This window comes from Dromaius novaehollandiae, chromosome 1, assembly GCF_036370855.1.
Source record: "Dromaius novaehollandiae isolate bDroNov1 chromosome 1, bDroNov1.hap1, whole genome shotgun sequence".
NCBI lineage: Eukaryota > Metazoa > Chordata > Aves > Casuariiformes > Dromaiidae > Dromaius > Dromaius novaehollandiae.
Window position 1 is genome coordinate 51932200 of NC_088098.1, and position 21119 is coordinate 51953318.

General features: G+C 46.4%; 2 protein-coding genes across 2 annotated transcripts in view; one reads left to right on the plus strand and one right to left on the minus strand.

Moving 5' to 3' along the window:
• The window catches only part of MEI1 (meiotic double-stranded break formation protein 1), a 44024-nt gene extending 30005 nt beyond the window's left edge, over positions 1–14019 (minus strand). The window contains 14 exon segments of the mRNA XM_064511794.1: positions 1319–1433; positions 1972–2107; positions 3373–3425; positions 3427–3513; positions 4592–4691; positions 5221–5337; positions 6361–6475; positions 7021–7151; positions 8429–8632; positions 9253–9358; positions 10032–10105; positions 11762–11812; positions 13388–13511; positions 13857–14019. Of these exon segments, the coding sequence (XP_064367864.1) occupies positions 1319–1433; positions 1972–2107; positions 3373–3425; positions 3427–3513; positions 4592–4691; positions 5221–5337; positions 6361–6475; positions 7021–7151; positions 8429–8632; positions 9253–9358; positions 10032–10105; positions 11762–11812; positions 13388–13511; positions 13857–13973 (1530 nt within the window). The 5' untranslated portion in view covers positions 13974–14019.
• Positions 14020–16549: 2530 nt separating this feature from the next.
• Positions 16550–20961, plus strand: SNU13 (small nuclear ribonucleoprotein 13). Its single transcript, XM_026101430.2, has 3 exons — positions 16550–16704; positions 17711–17831; positions 18920–20961. Exons 1-3 carry the CDS (start codon positions 16702–16704, stop codon positions 19180–19182), a joined length of 387 nt encoding a protein of 128 aa, XP_025957215.1. The 5' UTR covers positions 16550–16701; the 3' UTR covers positions 19183–20961.
• Positions 20962–21119: the final 158 nt, after the last annotated feature.

The following is a 21119-nucleotide window of genomic DNA, read 5'->3' on the forward strand; positions in this document are numbered from 1 at the left end:
GGGAGGGCAGAGTTAGAGGGCTACTGTGCTTTCCCAAGGGAAGGCAGAGTTAGAGAGCTACTAGTTCTGCATTGCCTTGTCCCTTGAATAGTACAGTCTCTATTGCCATGTTTTGGTCTAGTCTGAGTTTTAAACAGTTCAGCTAATGAGGCTTCAAACCTTTCAGGGAAAACATAGTATTTTTTAAAATCCATTTTCCTCCAATTACTCTTTGGACAAGGCTGAACAATTACTCTTCCTGCTCAGCACTTAAATCTTGGAAGTTTCCCACCCGCCTCCTTAGGCTTACATCTGTAAGCTACCATCCATGTGCCAGCTGTTGTTCCCACACAGCATCCCACCAAGTTCGGCCAGAAGGCACAGCAATCTAGTTACATCAAGCCAATTGCATGGCTGGCAGTTCAAAAATCCTGTGTCCCAAGACACATTATCAGAGGTGCGATCATTTCTCCTTTCCTCCCATTACAGACTGCCTGGCTGTCCTACCCTTTGCCTATTTTCCTTCCTATAAGGCCCCTTATTCTGAACAGGACACCAAGCTCTGTGTGTGCAAACAGACTGACAAATGTCTACCCATTGAGCAGAAAGCAACTCTGTTATCTCCAGGCAGAGAAGACAGAAATCACGTGTCACACAACTTGGGTCGCAGATCTGGAGACAGTGCAGCAGGCATTTGGGTCTCTCATACTCCAGCAAGATGTTCTTGCCACTACATATATGTTTGTGATTTAAACCCACATGCTTCTAAGCCCACAGCAATGGGGCCCAGCCCTTGTCTTTTCATTCAGCCATCTGAAATGGGGGCTCTTCTCAGGGGTGCACAGCTCCCAGCAGCACGTCACTAACTGCATGTTCCAGGGACAGGAAAGGATTTGCAGTTCAAATAGTGACTAATAATTCACTTGCAGATGCATCTCAGTGCATGCAAGCTGACCCTCTTGATCTGAAGGTACAGCAAGGCACGGTTTGTGCAAAAAAAAAAAAAGGAATAAGACAACCTACAAGGTGCGGCCCTGGAGAAGGGCAGGTTCAAATGACTTTGGAGTACGGGACACCTGAAGGGAGCAGCGCACTCAAGTGGTGCCCCAGGTATCTTCACTGATGGAGAAAGAGCATTCACCAGCATCCATCCTCAGCTACCTCAGAGACAAAGGTTGCTGCCATCTCAAGGCATGAGGATCAAAAAGAAACACCAGAGACCCCAACAGTCACAGGTGAAAGGTATGAAATGTATACACAACAGCCACATGCTGTTGCTAAGAGAGTCATTCCTGCCCTGCTTGGTCCTACCAAGGGGCAAAAATCACTCCTAACTTACTGCATGTCTCTTGTTACTCTGTGGTGGGGAAAGGTCGGCACATCGCTTCAGCACTGCCTCCAGCAGCTTCTGCAGCTCTTCATATGGGACTGGAGGGGAGCTCAGATGGTCCTTCCTGCACAGGTGGAGAGAAAGAGAGCATGCACAGTCCTGCTAGGGGCAGTCCATGCAGTAAGGCAAGACCAGCAGGAATAACTGCTCTTTCAACAGCAATATGCCATTGCCACCTCTCTCCAACACAGCATACTAAGGCCATGCTCTCCAAACAGTGCCTTCATACAAATGTGAGCCCAAATACACCCTCATCGTATTCAATGTCTGCCTCACTGCAGTCAGGAGCTTTGTCACTGTACACAGTCTCATGCTGGTCACTATCTATCCAGACAGGGCACAGAGTGACAAAGCCACAGTGACCTATGTACTACAAGCCTGCCTGGGACCCTAGGTCCTTGCTGCAGCTGCTTGCTGCCTACCACAGCTACGCTGCAAAGGCAGCCCTCTTAGGTGGGTAGCTATGTTGTACCTACACCTGTCTCAGCCAGAATTCCCGCTGCAGAGCACACTCACCCACACAGCCACAGAGGAGTCACAGAGATCAACATGGTATCAACAGACCTTTCTGAAAAAAAGCCTGTAAACACCTTCCTGCCTACCTCAGAAAGGCTGCCACAGCTTTCACAGCCTCCACTGCCACTTCTAGCACTGGGCAGTTGACTGTCTCCATCAGAACATCAATGGCTTCTTTACATACACCTCGGTTTGTGAATAATTTGATTTCCACTGGTTGCCTGAAAAGAGGAAACAGCAAACAGAATATTGTCAGAATAAAGTAACTGTAGCACCCTCTCCTTATTTCACCAGATGGAAAGCTGAGCCATGCAGTTCCATGCTTTTCAGTATTTGGAGCCAGCTACTCTCAAGGAATGCAGTCTAAAACCTGAGCATGTCTGGAGCCCTTTTGTGGTGAAAAAACCCCACAGCTTGGATAACTGTGTGACTGTGCCAGCAAATACTGATATGCAAAGCACATGAAAAACAGGCTCTGCAAAACATAGTGATCTCTCTGCCTAGGACTTTATGCTGAGCCCATCTGCTCTAGCATTTGAGGATTCATCTGGAAATTCACATTTCTCAGTAAACATGTAAACAGCACCATCCTAGAACAAGGACAAGGCCATGAGAATAGCTTCTCTCACAGTCCTGTGACATTTCTAATGCCAGATGTTGCCAGGACAGGGACTTTCATGAACCTGAAAAGTAATCAGGAAAATAAACATAACCCAACTGTTTTGACATTTTTTATTGATAGTGAGCACTTTCGTTGTCTGATCACCTTATGGCACGACACCTTTGAGCTTTCCACATCAGAGCACCAGGGTATGAGGAGTCATTAAATCTGTTATTGGGTAGGGCTGCATAAATGGCAGACAGGGGTCAGATGGCTCCTGGCAAGTCAGGTACATTTGGGAAGGAGGAGGGAAACAGGCAGCTGCATGTGGGAAAGGAGCACTAACAGCTTGCCAGAGGGCCTCACCAAAGAGACTGACAAGTGAAACCAGAGAAGGAGAAGCGCTGCATGACAGAAGCCAGACTTGGAGCCAAAAGCATTCCCTGTTATTCAGGTTTCACAGACATGCCTGACAAGTAAGCCAGAAACATACGCTCCCATGCACAATTGAGAGCGAAAAATGAACTTTAGCAGAAATTAAATTAGTAGCCCAGCTGCAGGGTAAAAAGTGAGCAGAGGCCGAAGCCCTCCTTTTAGTCACTCAAATCCAGCTTGGCAGTTGCCTCACATTCTGCTGTGAGAAAAGGCTGTGAGGTGGGCAAGGCAGGGAGAGGGCCTTGTGGAGCTCAGGAACCAGGACCAGCCTCTGGCCCAAGCCATGATAAGGGGTATGCTGAACCTCACGTTGTTTCTACTGATACTTTAATTCTATTAATCCTCTGCATTTTCTTCCTTTAATCACTGACCTTCTGAAGTAAAACACCTCAGAAGAGTCTTCACTGACTCATGCAGGGAGGAAGGGATGGAGGAGTATTGCTGACTCATTCAAAAGGCATAAACCCACTTGCAATATGGTGCATTTTGATGTCTTTGGAGCCTGAGGAAAAAGCACGAAGGACAGCACTCCTGCAGCTTTGTGCACCTTCTTGTCTTTGGGCCCCAAACTGTGCCTGCCACTCCAGTGGTGCTGAGAAAAGCAAGGAGCATTGCAGGCAGAGCTACCCACCATTCCTGACACTTCTAACAGTGCAAATGGAGACAGTCAGTCTTGCCTAGATAATGCCAGAGTGCAGAGGAGTCACAAAACAAGAGAATCCAGCTACAATGGAAACAAGGAGAAGAGATCCCAGGAGGAGACCCCTTCCCCCACCATGAGATAGTTTTAAATAAAACTGCATTTCTAAGGTAAACCACAGTGAACTGGAATGTGTGCACTAGAAAATAAGAGTAATTGGGCAGAGTGTTCTCTTCGCTTTACAAGCATTAACGCTGTAATTAGTGTTTCCCACATTCTGGTTTCTCTTTTTGACAGATCCCACACTGGCATCATCATACTGTTCCAACATGGCTGCTTTTCTTTTCCCTTCTTTCCCTGCCTTTGCTACAGAATTGACGATGACATTTCCAAAATTCAGCTCAAGGGTTCTCTTGGGGGAACTAAGCAGCAAAAAGAAGCCTGTGACAACAGCATGACAAGACAGGAACAAAATCATAGAGGCAGGAACAGGAAGCATAGAAGAAAAACAAGCCAAGTTTTGTTATTCTTTAGTAGAAAAAGAGAAAAAAAAAGTGACAGAAAACATTAATATTTCAGCCTGGAATTTGTTTTTCCTGTTTGAATTTAGCTCAGATGAAGACACAGGACCAAAAGCCATGGAATCTGCATGCTCCATTTTGTCACAGAGATGCACTTAGCAGGAGCTGGCCTGCTCACATACACCTGGACCATCCTAGTCTTCTTCTGTCCTATCTACTGCTGAGAGTAGAATTCACCTCTCAAATAGACAAGGAAGCAGGAAGAAGCAGATACACTGCTGGCTGTATACACAAAGAGGACACGCTGGGAGATTCAGAAACAACCATCAGGACCTTCCTCACAAGGATAAGGGAGATGTGCTTGTTCCGCGACATCTTTCAAACACAAAAGGCTCTGGGGCATAGATATTTGGTGTTGGAGAAAAAAACTAAACAGTAAAAGCCCAACGGTTTCCATTCTTGGGGCACAAATTCTGCCTGTGCAACCCAGATAAGGGGCAGCCCCCTACCGTTTCAGTATTTCAGTGAAGAGCAGGAGACCCTGCTTGTGCAACTCTACGTTGTTCAGCTGCAGGACATCTCGGAGACTCCTCACCAGAGATTCAACGCCTGCAGATGTTCAAAAGAAGGCACAAAGAAGGCTTTTAACACACACCTGAAAATCCGGAATGGGACCAAAATGAATTTTTAAAAGGAAGGAAAATTTCAACAACCATTCTTCTGAGTCACTGACAGAAACACCAACTGCCCAGAACACTGTGTTAACTCGGCTCCCTCATAATAGGCCTCAACCTCCACTGCTGGAGGAAAGTCCAGAAGAAAGGAAGGAATTTGGCTTCTTTTCCTAAATCCACCCTTGGCATGTCTACAGAAACACTTAGTAAGTCCTGAGGTAGTGTCAGTCATGATGCCTGGCTATTATAATGGACATATGCTCATTAGGAACTCATTAGGTCAGAGACACTGTAAATTCAAGCTATGAAAATATTACAAATGTATCTGGTGGGTACTCATTTTGAGTTCTTTACCCATCCTGACTGGAAATGGTGATTGTTCCTAAAACACTGAAATTCAGCTAGAGGCACAGCAAGGGCCCACAGTAATACTGCAGTCACTCTGTCAGACAGGCATGACTCACCATAGACTGTGTGACACTTCGAGAAGAAAAGGCGCTCTTCAGTTAGGAGGAGCAAGCAGCAATATACTGACCAGATGAGAATTTCATTGGTGCATGAGAGACACTCAAACAGGAATTCTGCAAACACACACAAATAAGGAAGAGGTAAGGGTTAGTCTGCTCGCAGCGTGGCACAGGTGATCCTGTGTAGAGAAAGAATAGAGAAAGAAGGAGGAACCCAGGAAGCATAGCAACAGCCACTGGGAGAATGGTTATAATATGAAATGGCAGGAATAGAGAATGCAGAGGATACTTGGAGTTATGCTAGTTTTCGAAACGAAGTGACTAGAGAGCAGAGTCCTGCAGACAGACATCTTCCCAGCACAAACTTTGTAGGCAGGAGCTGAATTGTGGCTCTAGCCTTTGGCACAAATGAATAACGACAAAGCCAGCTTTACCACAGATGCGGTGATATTTTTTCTTGAAGTTTTACATCTCCTAAGGGATTTACAAAATGAAAGCATTTCTGTCTTCTGAGAGCAGAGTGAAATAATGAACCATCACCTACAGTTGGATTTCAAAGCTAAATCCTAGACCAAATTCTGTGCAAACTCACAATATTTAGCAGGATAAGATGCGATACCAGCCTGTTAAGGCTTTGCAGCTATATTGCACAGGCTGGAATCTAAACAAAATGCAGTCTCTCCTGAGACAGGAGAGACCTGGGACTAAAGGTTTGAAAGGAAAACCCAGATGCTGCAGGAGGCAGCTAGCAATGTAATGTGGTAAAGGGCACTCTGCTCTCTATATGACAAGTGGACTGTAAGTCACCTGCACCACTGACATCTTACAACTGGTTATGGCTGATAAAACATTCCCTAATATCATTCAAGCAGGGGCTTGGCCTCAAGGACCTGTCCAAATTCTTGCTGTGGCATCTCCATTCTGCCTGTTGACAGCTGCTTCTATACTTTCAATTGAAAATTTATTCTTCACTTTTCTTCCTAAAATCACATTAGCTATTTTTACTGGTACAAAACAGTCACTGCACAGATTATGCCATCAATGGACTTCACAGAGCCAGAGTGATTCCTAACACAAACAAGCAGGATAGGCTTTGATACTGGGAGACAAACAATAGGTGTTGCTGCACTTCTTCACCTGGGACATCGGCATGGATAAAGGCAGGAGCATATCTGCTGGGAGAGTGAACCAGCACTGCTGCCATACAGTGAGAACTTGCTGCCTGTAACATCTCGTCTCTGGTCAACAAAAGCTGTTGGGAAACAAAAGCCAAAAGGAGGGAGGAAGTGATCAGTGCAGACAGAATAGCAAACAATTCCCTCTAAATTTTAAAATTTAAAAAAGAAATGAAGATCTCTCTTTTGACATGTATTTCACTGATGGAATTTGCCAAGACAAAATAAAACACTGGGCCAAATACACTCAAAAATGCACAATGAAAATCACAATAGAGAAGACTGTGAGTAAGGATAGCTCTGCCCCATGCTTAGTTATGCTGGCACTACAAGTGCTGTCTCAGACCTCGTGTCAGTGAGTAAAACCAGCGGGGGCCACAAGGAAAATTTTCCCCCTCCACAATGCAGGAATGAACAGTGGGATGATCTATGGGGGTGCCTCCATTTTCCACTGCAGCCTCTTTTGCTGGTCAATGTTGGCAACAGCATGGTTATGTGCCTGAAATAAAGATTCATTACAGTCCAGCAAATTCTTTAATTCTACCAACAATTCACCTCAGAACAAGAGATACCCTATTAGAAAGTCATAGGTTGCATGCTGTAAGACTACTTCAGCCATCACCTTTTTGAGAACAAGTGGCAGTGGGTTTTCGCCTTCTAAAAAGTCAGGGTTCTCAGATTCCTCCTCTGTCTTTGCATTATTCATAAGAATGGATACAAAATGGTCAGATTTCAGCAGCTCCTTAAGCAAACCTGCAAAAGAGGGAGCAGGAGCAAGCATCACATTGGGCACATGAAAGAGCACATTAACACAGGAGTACTTACAGCCTAAGACTTACTGCCAGCTCCTTCCCTATCCTGCACTCCTTGAAAAGCCCCTCATCTCATGTTTAGGGAGCTTCTGCTGACTGCACCTCCGGATGCTTCCATGAGCCACAGGTCTTGCAACCCCGTGTTGCTGATTCTTTTTGCTGGGTCTGATCTCCTCCCTGTTCCTTCTTGGAGATGTGCAGGTATAATGGTAAATGATCTCAGGAACAACCAAGCTGCACTATCTTCTCTGCTTCAGTACCCTCCCCCTAAACTGTTTCTTGATAGAGCTCTTGACCTGCATTTTTCTCCAAGCTACACTCAGTGACGCAACAATAACCACAGATTTTCCACAGAATACTTCCTAGAGAACCTGTGTTCATCTACCCTTTCTACTTTCACAGGCTCTCACTGAAACAGTTGTGTTTAGTTAAAGGATATCCATACAAAAAATCAGTATAGAAGTATAGAGCATTGCTACAGGTACTGCACATCATCAGAGTATATTTCAGTACAAGCTCACAAGGGGTATAGCCTGAGCTGTGGAATTCAACTTCTAAAGAAACCATCATCCATTTCCAGTAGCTGAGTAGATGATCTGAGGAGCAATCCAATTCCTGCTTACCTCCTACATGAAAGAGGAATTCCCTGGATGGTTTGCAAACAAGCAATGCCAGGAGGGCTGGAACTGCGCTCTTCAGCACAGTTTATAAGTGCAGTTGGAAGCATAAATGCAAGAAAGCATTATTTCCACATTAGCTTTCTAACCCAAATAATAACCCAATGCCCCACATCAGAAGATAATATTTGTTAGACTCCATTCCACTGCTCTACAGAACCCACCAGTCTGTGCCTAGTGTTTGCATACGGAGACTTTGACGGATGGTCTGTTCCTGGGATGATAACATCACATTGAGATGGGTCAAGCTGCAGCGCAAACGCTGAAGAATTCGGCGCTAGGCAAATGTGGAGCTCTAGCGACAACAGAGGGCTGGGGAAGCTCGGCAGCCAGGCCGGGTCATGAGATTGCTATACAGTAGTAGAAAGGATCAGCTGTTTCAGACAACACTCCCCTGCTGCAAAACAACCTAATCACCTAGGAGTTTGTTTAATGTTCCTCTAGGAAACAACCCACATTATGGCCTCTAAACTACTCAAGGCTTTCTCCTCTCTTCTAAGCATTCCCTTGCAGCTTACAGCTTCTCTCAGAAATGCCTTACCCAAACAATTAACCTGTAGCTCCTTTGTCTGTGCATGTCCCAAAGTATTCAAGAAGAGACCACATAGCCTTTCTGTGAAGTGTGCTGAGAGTCGTTCTGTGCCAACAGGAGAGGAGTACAGCTTGCCATACAAGTAGCAGACAGCAGCCTTTACACCTTCATTTGGATATGTCAAGCCCATCAGCAGGTGATCCACTAAATTACCTAGCGTGAGGAAGAGCAATGGCAAGCATTCACACCAATGAACTGAAATTTCTAAAGCATCCATTTCCCTCAAAAGCCTGCAAAAGGCCACTGGACAGACCTGTGCATGAAGATTAATGAATGCCACAATTAAGTAAGTAACTACTTCACCTCCACCTCTCCCTCTAATCCAGTTAAACATTTACAGACACAAGGAATGCTTTTAGAAGTCTCTGAGCAGAGGTATAGAAACAAATGACTGGAGGAGCTCACTGTTCATCAGATGAAGGCCCATCACCCCAGTTACTTCCGCCAGCAGCTAAGTATGTTCAGCATACCCCTGGGGGCTGAACCAAGGAAAGAAAAACCAAATGTGTATTGCCTGCAAGGCAGACCTACAAATCTCAGTTCACAGAGGCTGGTTTTGCCAGACTGGCAAAGAGTACAATGACAAGTCTGCTACTAAAGTATTGATCTGCAACCCAGGAGGCCCAAAAGCCACTCCACCTTCTGGGGTAGGGTTCTTGTGCGACCTTCATAAAGGCATCCTGCGGGGGCAGGGGTGCACACTTGTGTATGTGTATTAGGGCTGTGAATACTACCTGTATGAAAACTTCAGTGGGGCATGACAGATTACTCACTGTGGTCTACCACCAGTAAATCAGCTAAAACAGGAATGGCATCTGCCAGCTTGCCCAGGAGAGTGAATGTGGGCAGGCTGCCTCTCATGGTGGTTGCTTTGCACAGCTGTAGACAAGACAGAGGAAGAAAATGTTTCACTGATAAGGACACAGTCCAAAAGCGGAAATGTACACAAAGCAGCAAGCTCTCTGCGATGCGTAATGCTCCAGAACAGGATCTTTTTCTAAGTTGGAACCCCTTCACCATTTAGGATAAATCACAGGAAAACCCTGGATACACCTACTAAGTCTCCAGAATGCAGCAGTGGTTTCTTAATTCACCCAAGAAGCCTGTTACTTTTTGCTCCTCTTCCTCCCCCTCATCTCCAGCTCTTATGTGAGGAGATGAACCAGCTGAACTTCCCACCTTTGCTATTTTCTTAGGCTTTAATACCCTGTGGGACCATCACAAATACAGGAATGAATACAGCAAGAGCCCACTGATCAGCTGCAGGTTGGGAAAGCTCCTTTTATCACTGACATGGTAAGGGAGGGAAAGAAGAATCTGAGAAAGTCCACAGCTTTATGAGAGCATCATGAAGCCATGCAGCTGCGAGGCTTCCCGGGAACAGCAAGAAAGCTCCAGAGCAGACACCAATACTGGCAAAATCACAGCAGGGGAGCTGGCACTAGGACATCCTGCTAGAGCTGTAGCTGCAATTTTGCAGAGCCTCTCATTCCTCTATATCTTCATCCTCTGAAGGATTGAAACGAAGGGCAGGGAACTCATCTTCACTGACCTCTTTTTGGCTTTCATCCAAAACACAGCGTAAGTACTGCTCCGACTTCAGCTCCACTATAAGCTGCACCAGAACTAGGCAGAAGAAACAGGATCAGTAATTCACATCAAAGGGCACTCACAATCTATCTTCTACAGGGCTTTAGCAGAACAGTGAGCAAAGAGCTTAAATGTTAAGTGAGCATGGAGGTGCTGACAGAGCAGGGTAACAGCTGCATTCCCAGTGCTGTTATTTCTGATAACTCAGCCTGAGCCTTCTGCAGCAACACCACAGCAGTCCTGTTCTAGTAGCACAACAAACCATACACGGAAATGAACTACAGGTGACAAACTGAGCATCAGGACACAAAATAAATGCAAAAAAAAAAAAAAAAAAAAAAAAAACAGGAAAAGAAAGAAACAAATACCTTCTTTAAAACCGTCAAAACTTCTGAAAATTGAACAGGGAAAGATTCCAAAAGTATGAAAATTGCCCTTTAAAGACATGTCCTTCCTGAGAAGACATGAGAATCACAATTGCTGACTGCGCTTAGGTACTCCCTCTACTCCCCCTCTACTACTGCCCCTGAGATAACGGTGCAATCTATCAGCCATTTCTACCCACTGCAGTTGTCTCATATACCCTTCCCAAGAGCAAGGCCCCACCTCTCCTTGTGTTATTCACCTCCTCAGCCCCAACTCAGGGCTTTTATCCTTGTTCACAGCAACTGTAAGAACTCTGTCCACTCTGTCCTAGTAGAAGGAATCAATAAGAAACTACATTTACCAGGCACCAATTGCAAGTACTGTTTGTGTTCTAGCAGAGCATCACCAAAAAAAACAAAGCAAAAAAAAAAAAAAAAAACAGGGACTTCTAGATCCACCATCTCTTGGTACATCCAGCACAATACTAGAGGTTTACCTAGGAGACATACCTTAGCCAAAAAAAGCTACAGGGCTCAGTAGAGGCATAGAGGTGATATATAGATGTTTTAATGGTCCTTTCTTGCCCAGAACTCTCAGAATCTCTAAAAACCTTCAGGAGTTAGCTACCACTCAGTTAAAATCGCTCTGTTTGAGAGCATCCACCTTGCAAGGAATGGTAACATGACAGAAAACCTTCTCACCTTTGTAACACCATGTCAAATACGTGCCTGAAAGCTGATAACCCTCTATGAAATGAGCTGATCATACCTCTTTTCATCTGTCGTGGCTGGACAGGAAGAAACCATTGCATTGCTAATATCACTAGACTCAGCAAAGATGCCCAAGGTTAATTGGACTGCAGAGATTCCCTTCTCAGCCCTGCAGGCATTACCTCCAGATTACAAATGAAGGCCTGCTCGCAAACAGAAGCCTGCACAGCTAAATCCCAAATACTCTATTCTGAGGACAAGCACCAGATCCCAAAGCTCACTGAAGCCAACAGGATGATTTCCATTTGCTTTGATCAGCCTCGGGTCAGGCCCAAAGACAAGGTTTTGTTTACCACTGCTGTCCATCTGATGCTAAATTCATTGTACACAGAACCTCTATGAGACTAACACTTAAATTCACGTGTCTGCTTCTCTCACCCTTCCCCCCTCAAAAAAATATTAAAACAGTCCGCTCACCACCCTGCACTGAGAGACAATAGATGTTATTCCCAATTCAAAACATGTAGAAGCTGAACATCTCACTATCTGTATTGGACTAGACAAAGACTCGACTTCACAAACCATCAGTATCTGAGACATGGCATCTGCCTCTCACCTTCTAGGAACAGGTCCAAGGCACTGCTGTCTTCCACAGTATGCAACATCCCTAAAAGATAAGCAAGAATCAATTGTGGAACTCATTCCTGCTTGTGATTATGAGTGCTGCAATGCCTTCTTGTAAAAAAAAGCTGCAAATCCTTTTAGAACTGTTCTATTTTTCCCCTGCTTCACATGACACCAACCTGACTTTGTCAAAGGAGGGAGGATACTCTCCAGGAGTATCACAAAAGATGCCTCCATAAGCAGGGCACGGGGACATTAAGACATTCAGCTGGGGCTCCCTCCTACATTCTGGCACCAAATGCACCCTTGGTTCATTCAAGGTCTATCTATAATTTAGGTATTATTACGTGTACCCCCAAGCTTGGACTGGGAGCCCAACTACTCTAGGAGTTACAGCAAGCACAGTAAAACCCAAAGCTATCCCCAAACCATTCAACTGTAAACTCCTTAAAGAGAGAGACAGAATTATTATTTAAAAATAGGCAAAAGCATTGAAATGCAAACACAACTCTCCTATCTTCTGGGGCATTTAGTGTTAGGGTCATACAATGTAGGATTGGACTGGCCATAAGCGCTGCTCCCTTCACATCTGTATAGGGCCATGTACGCAGACAGTGTAAACAAGAGAACTAAACCTGCAAAAAACCCTCTGTTTCCAACATATGCACAGCACAGTTTGTGCAAACCAACTGGGAAAACAGTTTGAATTATTCATTGTGTCAAGGCATGGGAAGGGCCTTGTAAGTCACTTCCCCCCCCAAAGAATAAGAAACATCTGTGATGTGCAAATGAGATGTGGGAATTAAGGGAATCCAATATATTTATTCTTTGAAGGCTCTTGCATTCATACCCTCCACCTTTCTCTTCCTGCCTTACTGTTGCTTCATTTAGATGATTATTCCTTCTCTGTCAAGAGTTCAGTGAACATTTCAAAGACCTTTCCCCCAGCATGGCAAACAAGAACCACTAAGAGATGTTTGGGATCACAGAGACTGTGGTTGGAAAGGCACTTTCTGACATCCCACTGAACACTGCATTCTGCTGAGTCTGACCCTCCAGAAAGAAGTGGGTAATATAGCCCTACAGCTGCAAGAATTTCTACGGCTGTAAAGTGATGGTGTAAAAAAACACTATGTAGATAAGTATTTTGCACATTTGATATTACATTGTATAACATCTTTCCAAACTCACACTTTCTTTTTTGTACCAATCTTCATGTAATGTTATAGTTCAGCAAGATTAAAAAGCACTGAGGTGTGACAACAGACTGGAAGGTGTTCTAGGAAGAGCCATAAGCCAGAGCAGTGTCTGACAAGACTTTAAAGACAAGCTAAGATACTTAGGAAAAGTGCAAGAGCTTTATTAACATGCTAATTCTGCTCCTTGGTGAATATGGAAATTAATTAACCTATTCTAAATCAAATGACAGGCATAGTTTTCCACAGGGAATATAATACAGCTAACATGGAAAGGTGGGAGTATAGAAGTAGTTGCTGATAGTCTCAGTATTCTTTTTTTTTTTTTAACATGCAGAAACCTCGCATTTTTTCATGCATTCAAAAGCAGATGAGAACTGCCTTCTCTCTGCTACTGTATTAGGCCACAAGGGAGCTCTTACCAAAGAGAGTTCCTATCAAATGAACACAGAGCCCTTCATCTGGTGCCAGCAGCTGGATGACCGGCAGCACCTGCCAGGCCAAGGCATCACGGAGACGGGAGAGCATGTGTTTCTTACGCACCAACTACAGATCGGAGACAAGGAGCCATTAGCACTTAGGTCCACGCAAAGCTGCTGCTTGCGCCATCCTAGGGGGAAGAGCATCCCAGCACACGTGGGCCCAAGAGTTTAGCACCGAGATACACCCCGGCTCCTCCAAGCCCCAGACTGGGAGCATGAGATGGAAAGGCCAGGGGTGGGGTGGGGTGGGGTGGGGTGGCCCTCTTTGGGGCCAGCACAGGTTGAAGGGTGTGAGGGCCAATGATCCGAGGCTGCGGGAGGCCCAGGGGAGGCTCTCGGAGGCCAGCTGAACCCTGCGCAGGCAGAGGGGCCCCCCCGGCGGCAGAGAGACGGGGGGGCCGCTGCCCACCGAGGCGCCGCCGTCGCCCAGCGTCTCCACAGCGCAAGCGAGGCAGAGCGGCGGGCGGAGCGGCAGCGCCCATCGCGCGCCGTGGCGGCCGCGCAGCCGCGCGCACGCCTCCGCCATCACCGCCCAACGGCCGCCGCCAACGGCTGCCTCGCTGGCGTAGCGCGCATGCGCGGGGGCGCCCCCGGGGGCGGCGGCCGTTGGCGGCGGCACTGCGTCGCCTAGCGAGCGTTTGCCCCGCCGCTCCTCGCCGCAGGAGTCGGGGATGTCTCCGAAGAGGGAAGGAGAGCTTGAGAGCGGCGCCCCACTGGCTGCCGGGAGCAAGACAGGGCGAGGGAGGAAAATATCTCCACTCCAAGGGGTGGGTGCAGAAAGGGGAGCGGCAAGGCAGAGGTCCCGCCAGAGTCAGAGAGAGGGACGCGGCAGGAGTTTGGGGTAGCAGTTTGTTTTCCCCGCACGCTGTGGTAGAGGGAGAGGTGGGGTAGGGCCTGAGCTGGGATATCAGAAAAGGGACCCGATTGCAGCACTGGGGAAATAAAATACCCGCAGGGATGGGAGTAGCAGGGATAGAAAGAGTGTGGGACAAAAATGGTGTGAAAAGAGAGACGAGAGCAGAGCCGGTAAAGCCAGGAAACGGATTGGAGGGACTCCAGGGTCAGAGCTGCCGTTTTCAGTGTGCACAGGGGAGAGTGAGGGGAAAGGTGGGAGGAGACCAGAGGAAGGAAACCCAGGGCCTTTGATCTCTCTTAGTAACACTGATTTGAGAGAGTACTGGTTTTCCCCTTGGTATGAGAGGTGACCCCAGATATATTTATGGTATGTTTAGACAAGCTTAGCCAGGCTTTCTTTTTTCCTGTAAGAGGAAAGAGATGGGGTTTGCCTACAGTACCAGCACATATAAACCCAGCCCTATATCTGATAGTTATTTGATTATATACTCTTCTCCATATTTTTAGATATTTCACCTTTTACTGAAGATTTATGTGGAAAGAAGCATATGTGAATTTTGATCCAATTTTTGTGACCTCATCCACGTGAGACTCACAAAGGACCTACATCTGGTCCCATGTCCATTCATGTCTCTGAGCAGTGTCCTCTAGTTGCATGGGCACCTTCTGAGTGGAGGGCACAGCTCAGCCTCTTCTCTGGTACCCTTTCATCCATGTGTGAGCCCTCAGCCCTCACACCCCTTCCTTTTCCTTTTCCACTGGTTGCCCCCTGTTAGCTGCCTGTTCCCCTCATGTTTCTATTTCACTTAGCTCCTTCCTCTCCCAAGAGGGCCTGATACTTTGTAGGGCCTGGCTAGCACCTAGCTCTAAAAGAAGGAGAAAAATCTCATCCTTCACAGAGGCAGTCCCTCCACTGAAATCAATATCAAAATGAATTGGTTGTGTGTGAGAACCTTAAACTGTTACTGTCCATATGCAGTGTAGAATAATAGGGAAAGTCAGCTTTCCTCAGCATCAAAGCACCTTTAAAAAGTAAACATCTGGGAGATCTCTATATCCAAGGATAGATGTTCATGAATATGCTCACACCATATTCAAAAAACTGCTGACAACTAGACCTGTACCTGCCACAGAACAATATGATCTGTCACACCCATCTGCACAGCCTTGACATTTAGTAATAGTGTTCATCATAACATGTACTGGTCAGTACGAGCACCCTTGGAGGCTGGTAAGTAGCCCTTAGATGTTCAGCTTTGTTTGGCAGAGGAAAAATAAAGAACAAGACAGGACTTCTCAATACTCTTCCATTTATATTTTATATTACAGTATGCATCGCTGTAGGGTCTGGGCTGACATAATGCTTTACACATCCCCACAGTTCCCTGTAGAAATAGTTCTGTGCTGTCATCCTCATTTTTAGAGATGAAGAACTGAAGCACAGAGAAGTCCTGACAGGCCAGGGGCAGACAAGCAGTCTCCCACTGAGAAGATGCTTAGCTGTAGTTAGCACCTCTCCAAAGTTCAGCAGTTCTGCCTTTAGCTTTACATATAGTTGATATCTATAGTTGATAGATATAGTATCAGCTCTTCTGATTTTGGGTAGTTAAGTCAAACACTTTATCCTCTTCTGCACTTAGGAGTGGGACAAAGCTGATAAAGGTGGAATTTCAGTGGGGAGAAATCCAAGAAAAAGCATGAGTGTATGTGTCTGTGTATGCTGCAGATTTAACAGCTCCCTGTCTCACGCAGTATTGTATCATGCAAAATTGTTTGCATATTCGTGTATTATGTGCAGGAATAAACCAGCTGGCAGGGAACAGGAAGCCATCTCTCAGCTCGGCAGAATCCAGAGCCATCCGGCGTGCACAGCACTGATGTGCTTCCTGCGTATCCTTAAACCTGCAGCTCCCCAGCCTTAACTCGGGGAATCTCAGTGCCTCCGCGGTCACTCGGCATTGGGGCACCTCTTGCTTATTTTTCACGCACAGGTGGCCGATCAAGCATCATTTTTATGCAACATCCTTGGGGGTGGAGAACGGGAGGGAGGGGGTCCTGCAGACGAAACACGCTTGCGTCTGAAGCAACGAGCAGACGCTTGCCCGCAGCTGATCCCGCCACGGAGCAGTTAGGTGCCTCGGGCGAGGCGCCCAGGCTCGTCTTCCCGCAGCGCCAACCCCAGAGCTCGGCCGCGGCCCCGGCCGCGCGGCCCCGAGCGGAGCGGCACCGCCCCTTCCCGCCCCCCGGCTCGCCGACACCTCATTTCCGGTAGCGACGCGTTTCTCCCGCGTCCGGGAGTGCGCTGCCTCCTCCTCTTCCTCCTCCGTGAAGCTTTCGGGCCGAGAGGACCGAGCGGACGCGTGCGGCGCGGCGCGGCGCGGGCAGCTGAGAGTGCGGCCATGGTGAGCGGGGCAGCGCCAGCGCCGCGTGGGCCGGCGGGGCGGCCGCCTTCCCCCCGCCGGGAGCCGCGCCGCCTCCTCGGGGGCGGCGGGCAGAACCGCGTAGGGGGAGCACGTGGCGGCTGGGCCGCCTCGCGCCGCCGGGCGGGCTGCGGCAGGGAGGCCGTGCTTGCCGCGGGTGGCCGCTGCGTGCGCGCTGGCGGTAACTTGCGCGGCATCTGCGCCGTGGGGGCTCAGCGCTCTCCCACGCGTGAAGAGGGCGGGAGGGCTGGCGCTCCGTGGGGTCGCCTGTGCCGGGAGACCCTATCTCCAGGCTCCGCTCGCTCCCTCGGAAGCAGAAGCGTGTGCTCTCCGTGCGGAAGAGCAGCTCGGGGATAGTGCCCTAGCTCCCTGTTAGGGCTGGCGGCAGAAGATCGCAGCAGTTGGACGCTGGACCGCTCCCTTCTGGATACTAATTGCGTTTAAATTGACAATTTTTGAATGCAAATTTTGGGGGGGGGGGGGGGGAAACTCTAGTTCTGCCAGTACTGGTTATTAATACTTGCTATGATGTTATTACTGTTCCTATATGCCACTGATGTTAAAATCTAGAAGCTATCTGTAATTTGCAGGAGTAAATCTGATACCTTACTCTTCTCAGGTTTTCTTTAAAATTCAGGTCTAAACTTGTTAAATTGTTGCTGGTAGCAACTTGCTCTGAAACACTTCATTTATAAAGTATCTATGGGTAGCACCTGCTTGAAGATTGCTGTTAGTTCACTGCTGCTAGATTACAGGATTGAAATTGTCCAACTCTACCTGGCCCAGCGGTGGGGGCAGAGATGCTGTTTACTTTGAACATGAGAAATGAAATGCAATGGGATTTTTAGTGTATTTGTTGAGCAGATGAGAATAGTGAGTTGAGTTGATCCCAGCAGTTGATATATGCGATAGACTTAAGGTCTAGGTAGTGTTGTTCAGAACAAAGCCTCCTTTGCTCCTGTTGTAATACATTCTTTCCATTCTCTAGAGTGAGGCAGAAGTGAACCCCAAAGCTTACCCACTGGCTGATGCACAGCTGACCAAAACACTGCTGGATCTTGTGCAGCAATCCTGCAACTATAAGCAGCTACGTAAGGGAGCCAATGAAGGTGAGACTTGCCTGTTATAAAGTATGCTAGAGTTCTTTGAGTTACAGAAAGAGCTTTGAGAAGCTGTGTCTGGAGGTCATCTTCTCTCCAGCTGTGGGCCATTAATTTTATATAGATCTTGGCTATTGCAAATGTGCCTTGCTTTCCTCCTCCTCTCTGCCTGCTTGGGGAACATTCAGGGACAGAATTAAACTGTAAACTTTTCACCATTTAGATACAGTTCTGGTAGATGCTCAAACTGTATTCCTGGTTTACTGTGTTTGTGCATACTTTAGTGGTGAGGCACTGGGATTACCAGATGCCTAGCTAGTTTAGAATTATAAAACAATTTAGGTTTGAAGGGACCTCTGAAGGTCTATGGTGCAATCTGTCTGGAGAAGTGCTCCCTTTAAAGCTGGATCAGGTTGCTCGGAGTCTTGTTTAGTCAAGCTTAAAAAAAAAAAAAACCTCTAAGGATGAAGACCCCACAACCTTTCTGGGCCCCTGTCCTAGGACCTATACTACTCTCACGGTAGAATTTTATTCCTTGTGTCCCATCAGAATTTCCCTGAGGCAACAGTCACAGACTGCAACTTGTCCTTTTGCTATGCACCCATCAGGACAGTCTAGCTCTGTCCTTTCTACCCTTTAGGTAGTTGAAGACAGCAAGGACATCGCCCTACACCTTGGCCTTCTCTTCTCCAGGCTAAACAAACCCAGATTTGTTGGTCTCTCCTTGTGCCATGACCATTCTAGCCCCTCTGTGCTGGATTTGCTCTGCTTGTCAGTCTCCACCCTACACTTGAGGGTGAGGCGGGATACTACTCCAGATGCAGCTCTATGAGTGCTGAGCAGGGGAATAATTCCTTCCCTGGAGCTGCTGACTATGTTCTGAAGGTCAGCTTTCATCCCTGCAAGGGTGCACTGCTGACTGCCACTCTGTTCAGTCTGGACTTCTTTCCTAGCCCTGCAGCTGCCATTTTCCTTGAGCTGTCATCATGCTACCACTAGATTTCCTGCTTGCTCATACTAATTTCAACATCTGTTAATGTTTTTCATTAATGTGCTTTATAGAAAGCCCTAGACTTAATCTTAAGTTTCTTTTGCAGCCACCAAAACACTGAACAGAGGAATAGCAGAATTCATTGTGATGGCTGCAGATGCTGAGCCCTTGGAGATCATCCTACATCTCCCTCTTCTCTGCGAGGACAAGAATGTGCCCTATGTCTTTGTGCGCTCCAAGCAGGCCCTGGGCCGGGCATGTGGTGTCTCCCGGCCTGTCATTGCCTGTTCAATCACCATCAAGGAGGGATCACAGCTAAAGCCTCAGATCCAGTCTGTCCAGCAAGCTATAGAAAGACTGTTGGTCTAAGTGCCCATGCATTTAAGTTTATGTGGAATAGGACAAGTTGGAGTTGGGGGAGAAAATGTTTAGCTGTAGTTGATGAGGTAATAGTTTTGATACCAATGTTTCATTTTAAAACACCTTTTTTGTTTTTGTTTAATAGTGATGTAACTGAAAGTTTTTTCTGCCTCTTCCCCCCTCCCCCCTTTTCTTCTATTATTCCACTCCAACACAGTCATTCTCATTCAATTACTTCTTGAAAAATGATTGTACAGCTGTATTTCCTGTTTGATGTTTAAAAGAAAAAAAAAATCCCTATCTCCATGGCTGCCTGCTCAGAGCTTTAACCTACCCATTAGCTTCCTTTGTGCTGCAACTTTCTGCTAAGTGTTCAGCTAACAAATGTGGATCCGCAGCACACCTTAAAGCAACACCTCCAGCAGTCTGAATGCACAAAGTGATGAAGCAGTGTAGCCCATGTATGTGGCAGAGAGCGGCTACCGTGTAGCAGTGGATGGAGCCAAGATCAAGCCAGTACACACAGCACAACTTTTTTTTCTTGAAACCAGACATGGGACTTCTGGAAGAGGTGTATGGGAAGCAGAAACCTCATGGCAATGCACAAGGTGAAATCTCTGATCTTGCTTTTGTTTTTAAATACTGACTCTTTAAGAAAAAATAAAAATGCTGACAACAATGAATACAGGAGTGCCCATAATTGTCATACTCTGGGAGACATTTGCTCTAACTGAAGTGTTAGTGCTTGTTAAGTTAAACTGATCAGAGATTGGCTAAAGGCTACTGCAGTGTGGTAGTTCATGCTCCTTCAGTTTCCTTTTTGTGGAGTGCATCAATGAGCTGCAAAGCGTGTGTTTCCTAGGATATTTAAATAAGTAATAAAACACATGGTAGGAAGCAGCCTGCTGTGGCTCAAATAGGACTGTGTATCTGGCCAATACCTATGAAAAGGAGCTCATGTTTTTACAGAAGCTACTGCAATATAGTCATATGACTGAAGATCTACCCTTCAAGCCATAGCCAAGACGGTAGAAAACAAGTCATTTTTCAGATGAAACAACTTGCAACACAAGAAGAGAATGATAGATACCCCTGTGTTCCAGAAAAGCATGAAGCACCACTACCATTGTGGAGTAATGGTGGTTTTATGGAGCTAGCTTTAGTTAAATATATGCTGTATACTAAATCCAGTTACTGTTTCCAGCTGAAGAGTCTAAAATATCTGCATTGGAGGTCAGGCCAAACCTCTCTTCTGTTGCAGGAAGTCTGGACTTTAACTATTGAAGCTTCTACAGAGTCTTCTGTCTCTCCCTACAGGATTATTTAGCTTGCACTGTATGTGGGCCTCCCAGTGTTTGCAAAGTAGAAAGCAAAGCTAGAGCAGGAAGAACTGTGTAGGGAACACCAGTAGGTATGGTAACAGCAGGGAAAATAAATTTCTCCTGTAATGTTTCCACAGATGCACCAACTAGTAAATACATCTTAAGCAGACGAAATCAGCTCATGAAAGATGGAAGACAACTTATGTTTGTATTTTATATTTTTGTAAATGTCTGATATTAGTAATATCCTTGATGAGATGAACTTGTCACTAAAAAGATTGAGTCCTTTCCTTTGTATGTATGTTAGCAGAACTGCTGTTCCCTTATAATGATGCTGATTGTTGGGCTAGTTGCATTTAAAACCACAACTCTGTAAAGGATTTGCCCCAGCAATACTATGCCAAGACAACATGTGTAAGACAAAGCATGTGAGCAGCAGAAATAAAGGATTCTTGAGCAAGCAAAACTGTCTTAATTTTTTGCTCTGAAACTTTCTATCACCATCTCTGATGAGTTCTGCTTAAAGCAATAGCCTGCCCCAAAAAAGCAAAGAGAGGCTCTACTAACTTAGACAAAGCATGCCATAATCATCCAAAGACTGGAACATACAGAGCCTGGAGGTTA